The following is a 5,918-nucleotide window of genomic DNA, read 5'->3' on the forward strand; positions in this document are numbered from 1 at the left end:
ATGGCTCCAAATGTGGTGGACGTTGCAAATGCACTCGCAAACGAGGTTCCGTTTGAGGAGCCATCTTTCATGCGAGTTTTGGATTTGGATGCCATGCATGTTCCGGAGTTTCCAGAATATATGAGTGCAGGTACGTGGTTGCCTATATTTATAAATAGGATTAGAAGCTTGTAATTAATTAGATTGATCGATGGACGAAATAGTTTAGCAATGTGTGAATATATACTAAACTAGCGTTTGTGTATCGGTTTTATTTAGTTAAGGTTAAGGTAATAATGTTGTTAGTTAGCTATTGATTTAGTTTAAAAAAATTAGTATTTATTAATCAGTATTTGATTATGTGTTTATGTTGTTGTTTTGTTTAGAATGAGACAGTGAGCGGATGTATAAATTATTATTAGATCATAATTGATGCTGTGAGTATTGATTTAGTTGTGGTTTCGATTATTAAATATTCGTGTATTAAGTGTTTTATGTTTGACTACCTTCGTTGCAGAAATTCCTATTGTCGCAGATGATGAGTTTGTCGTTGGGATGGAATTCAGTTCCAGAGAAGCTGTTATTAAGGCAATGAAAGAGTATATCATTCGAAGAAGTGTAGACTACCGGGTGTATGAGTCGGAGTCGTTGACATTTTATGCCAAGTGTACACAGTATGGGTTAGGGTGTGATTGGCTTGTCAAGGTTAGCATGATCAGCAGGAAGCACTGTTGGGTTATAAGGAGGTATAATGGTAGTCACACCTGTACCAGAGCCACCATTTCTCAGGATCATTCTAAGCTGGATTCGGTCACAATTGTAGAATTCATCAAGCCGTTGGTCGAGGCTAACCCCTCGTTAAAGGTAAAATCAGTTATTGCAGAAATGCAGTCGAAGTTCAACTACACCGTCAGTTATCGGAAAGCATGGTTGGCTAAGCAAAAGGCAGTAGAAAAAATATACGGAGGTTGGGAAGCATCGTACGAAGCATTGCCTATATGGTTTGAGGCCATGTGTCATAAGGAGCCATCAGTTGTTGTCCATTTTGAGACTATGCATGCATATCAAGGCGATGACTTGGTGACTGATATTCGGGTATTGCATCGAGTATTTTGGAGTTATTACCCCTGCATTAGAGCATTCAGACATTGTAAGCCAATTGTCCAGGTGGATGGGACTCACTTGTATGGAAATTATAAGGCTTGTCTGTTAGTGACAGTTTCACAGGATGGCAACAACAACATCGTCCCCATTGCGTTTGCTATTGTGGAGGGAGAGACTTCTGATGCGTGGCACTTTTTCCTCAGTAACCTGCGACAACATGTCACTCGGGATAGTGTGGGGCAGATATCCGACCGACACGAATTCATCAATGCAGCAGTGGCACGCAGTAACGGAGCTTGGTCACCTCCCAGAGCTTTCCACATGTTTTGCATCAGGCATATAGAGTCGAATTTTCTGAGAAAATTCAAGGTACCGTACCTACAAAAACTGGTCGTCAATACAGGTAACATTGAGTAATTCTAAGAACGTGGCTAACAGAGTTACTTTCAATAAGTGCTTCTCATCCATTTTTTTACGATTGTTTTCTTGTTATCGTGTAGGTTATTCACGGATGGTGCGCGAGTACGAAGTGCATTATCAGCGTTTACAAGAACGGGGCGAGGCTTACAGTAACTGGTTAGACCGAATTTCCCGCGAACAGTTTGCGTTGGCATTTGATGGTGGCTATCGATGGAGCCACATGACGACGAACCTAGTAGAATGCATCAACTCAGTATTGAAGGGTGCACGCAATCTACCCATTACTTCTCTTGTCAAGGCAACATTCTACAGACTTAACGAGTTGTTCACCCGAAAAAGAGCCGAGGCGGAAGCACGGATTAATGCTGGACATGTTTTTTCGGAAGTCGTGACCTCAAAGTTGCCTGCAAACCAGCTAGGATCAGAAAACATCCAAGTCAGTTGCTTTGACCGGCAAAATGAGGTCTTTGAGGTGCGTGAGATGCCAAGTGGACTACAATATGCTGTCGACCTCCGGCAACAACGATGTGACTGTGGTGAGTTCCAAGTGGACCGGCTTCCTTGTCGCCATATATTTGCATGTTGTGCAAATCAACGACTAGATTGGCAAGTTTATGTCCATGATGTGTATAAGATGGACCAGGTTCGACGGGTGTACCGAGCCAGGTTTAGGCCACTGGGGAATCCTACTACATGGCCCGCTTACAATGGACCTCGCTTCGTACCGAATCTGTTCCTGAGACGCGTAACCAAAGGTCGCCCTAGGATGACACGCTTCTTGAATGAGATGGATACGCGAATACTACGTCGCCCCAGGCGATGTAGACAATGTGGGGCTAAGAGACACAGCCATAGCAGATGCCGTCAGACAGCTGGTGCAAATGCTGACAGAGATGCTCAGTAGATTTATACGTTGTGATGTTTGCAAGTTTGTAACATATGACAATCTACCCTGTGACAAATATGACTTTATGTATTATCCAAACATTCCTCTAAAATTATGATATTTGAAACATTTTGTAATGATATCTGAAACATTACAACTATAGAAACAAGTCCATGACATAGATAGTAATCATACATAGAACAGTTAATTAATACATAAAGAACATGAAACAATTACTTAATACATAAAGATCTTGAAACAGTTAATTAGTACACAAAGAAGTTAATTGATAAATAGAAAATCTTAAGATCACAACGACTACTTTCTCATTGCCCATTTTACATCCTCTACAAGACTCTTGCACTTCTTGGCAGCCTTTTTGAACATGGAAGGAGTGTACCGACTAGCATTGCAACGTGGCAAATCAATCCGTAGATTGTAACCTTTGCCTGCATTCACTTTTGCACGTGCATCACCTGTATAGAATTTACTTAATGAAGTGCATAAAGTAATCAAACCAACAACGATACAATAGCAGTATGACAAGTTCTACAAAAAGACCAAGTATACCATGTAGTCAACCGAATCACAATATAATCAACACTTTAAACAAGTAAGGGAATGTATAAAATATAATACCATCATTACGGGATTCTTCATCCTCGTCGGACTCCTCTATTTCATCCTCATCGTCCTCGTCCTCGTCGTCCGGTGAATCTACTAAGTACCCATCAGTCTCTCGTTCAGGTGTGTTTGCATTTTCTTCAATGAGACCCATTGAAACACGATTAAGGTTTTGGCTATTAAGAACCCCACGACCACCGAAACTCCTACTAGAGTCAACAGATACAAACCCTCCAGAAGCACCCGACGAAGCACCCGCCATAAACTGTTTATGCTGTTGGGCATATTGTGATTGTCCTGTATGTGCAGCCATGAAACCAAGCAATTAGCTAAAAGAACCTCCTTCTCCTGGGTCAAAATGTGGCACACCCCAATACTGCTGATGTGTTGGATACGACGGGGTAAACTGTGTTTGAGGTACATACTGGCTTGAATACATAGGTTGTTCTTGTGGGAGTTGACTTGGAGGTGGAGGGGGTGCTGGAGGCGACTGTGGCTCCTGCTCTTCATTGTCAACATCCATATCCTGATTATCCTCATCATTCTCTTGAACCACAAGATTGGACAAGGTCAAACGGTCCCCAAATTTTGCCCGATACCAATACTTGTAAGTATCCAAGGGGTGCTGTGAAGGCATGGGAAGCTCAGTAAGCACGTGATTATACCTGTTCGTCCACTGCATCACCCAAAATGAATGAGTCATGGCCGTGCCCAGTTAAGATTTTTAGGACCAGTCAAGACTTCTCCGTGTGCCTTGTCTAAATTCCGTTCCTGATGAGGCACTCCTTGAACAAAACTGAACTGTCGCTTATACCTATCCGTGGCATGCCACTCAATGCATTCAAAACAGACCAACGGCACCGTAGCGCTCCAACAAACCGAGTGCACGTAGATGTCTGATAGAATTATGCCCGGATCCAAGCGATCGACACCATAAGAAACCCACACAAACTGGTAAAGATAAATTAAAGTCATTGTTACATTCCACTTAACAATCACAATGACAAGATCAATCACAATAACAATAACAATAAGATTAACACTAACACTAAATCCGAAACAAATACTTTCTTAATGATTACACACTTGGCCCTCCTGAAGATCGTCGAAGGCCTTCCTAAAGTGGGCCAGTGTAAGATATCTATAGCGACGGTTTCCACGCTCCCAATTACGCCACCTAATATGACTTATTTCGTTAAGACAATTAGATATTAAATAATAAGCTACGGGGTGACTGTAAGATAGTATTACCTGTTTGCAAGCGGAAAACTGCAGGGTTCCTTAGGAACCGGTGCTAGATATGGCAGGCGGATCCAAGCCCAACCCAGCAGAAGTGTTAGCGAACCATCGATCTCCTTACAGTCATAACGAGATGTCCTGTATAACGCCCTGCATAGGTGTGCTAGGCATGCCGAGCCCCAACTGTACTGTCCAGTACTTCCAAAATCACGAAGCAGAGGTAGATACTTCCAATGCACACCTGCGCCAGACTTGTCCCCAAACAAGATCGTTCCGATCAACAACATAATGTGGTACTTCACGTATCTCTGTATACTATTTTCATCAGTCAACTGTAAGTTTTCTTTTAGATTTCGCAGCCAGGTCAGTTTTATGCAGCTTTCTCTACATGCTGACTTAGTGGGTGCAACTCCAAACTGGTGCAAACACTCCGCCTCCAAGGCTTCAAAACTGCTCATTGTCATCCTTGTGACTGGAAGACCGTCTGTCGGAAGGCCAAGAATCATTGCCACATCTTTAAACGTCACAGGCTCACAGCACATTCACCAATCAGAAGGTGAAAGGTATGCGTGCCTGGGTGCCACCTTTCGATCAGAGCATTCACCAGTACTTTCTGATATTGGACTACCCCAATCTGAGACGCATGATAAAATCCAGTTAATCGTAAATGCTCTTCCACCCTATCATTATACCGATCCGGAGGAACTGGGTGATCACATGTCAACATCCTCAAACTCTACAAAAACATAACAAATTATTATTAGTCAACTCGTTAACATTTAGTAATTTACTACTAGAGCATCTAAAATATCAAACTCGTGCTAAACTTTACCCTAATTACAACAATTAGTAGAAAGTACCATGAACTAACCCACCAATTTATTAACTCTCAAAAGTAACAAAATTTGCACAACTAACTTAACAACATATTAACTGAAACCACACAAGTATCATAAATTATCTTACCAAATCCAACTAAAACAAATAATCCTAACTTCTAAATTTACTTACTAATCCTAAAAATTATTCACAACTAACTATTAACAATAACAACTAATACATAATTCCAATTTTTATAAACTAATAATGCTCTTAATTAATTAACAATTACAGAGTAGTTGTTTATTTATTTATTCACAGTAATAGAAAAAATATTATAATAACTAATATCATAATCTCTAAAATTAATTATAAAATTTAATTCATTAATTATAAATTCAAAATTTATAACTTTAAAAATTATTACAAATAATATGCTAACTACATTTAAACAAATAATCATCATTAACATAAATTCCTAAATTCAACTCTAAATAATCATCATTTACATTCCTAACATAATCCCGAGAAAAAAATAATCATCATTTACATTCCTAAATTCAATTCTAACAACAATAACAATAATAATAATTAATTTTCTAACCATAACAATTATAATTATAAAAAACTAAAAAAAATTTCAAAAAAAAAATAACATCATCAGGTCAAAAAAATAATAATCATGTACATTCCAAAATTCAATTCTAGCAGCAGCAACAACAACAACAACAACAACAACAACAACAACAACAACAACAACAACAACAACAACAACAACAACAACAACAACAACAACAACAACAACAACAACAACAACAATAATAATAATAATAATTAACTTCCTAAT

General features: G+C 39.4%; 1 protein-coding gene across 1 annotated transcript; it reads left to right on the forward strand.

Moving 5' to 3' along the window:
• LOC140177713 (uncharacterized) lies at positions 1 to 2,407 on the forward strand. The gene is made up of 4 exons (XM_072210861.1): positions 1 to 130; positions 497 to 888; positions 1,147 to 1,486; positions 1,584 to 2,407. The coding sequence occupies exons 1-4, from the start codon at positions 1 to 3 to the stop codon at positions 2,405 to 2,407; spliced, it is 1,686 nt and encodes a 561-aa protein (XP_072066962.1).
• The last annotated feature ends 3,511 nt before the right edge of the window (positions 2,408 to 5,918 follow it).

This window comes from Arachis hypogaea, chromosome 13 (assembly GCF_003086295.3).
Source record: "Arachis hypogaea cultivar Tifrunner chromosome 13, arahy.Tifrunner.gnm2.J5K5, whole genome shotgun sequence".
NCBI lineage: Eukaryota > Viridiplantae > Streptophyta > Magnoliopsida > Fabales > Fabaceae > Arachis > Arachis hypogaea.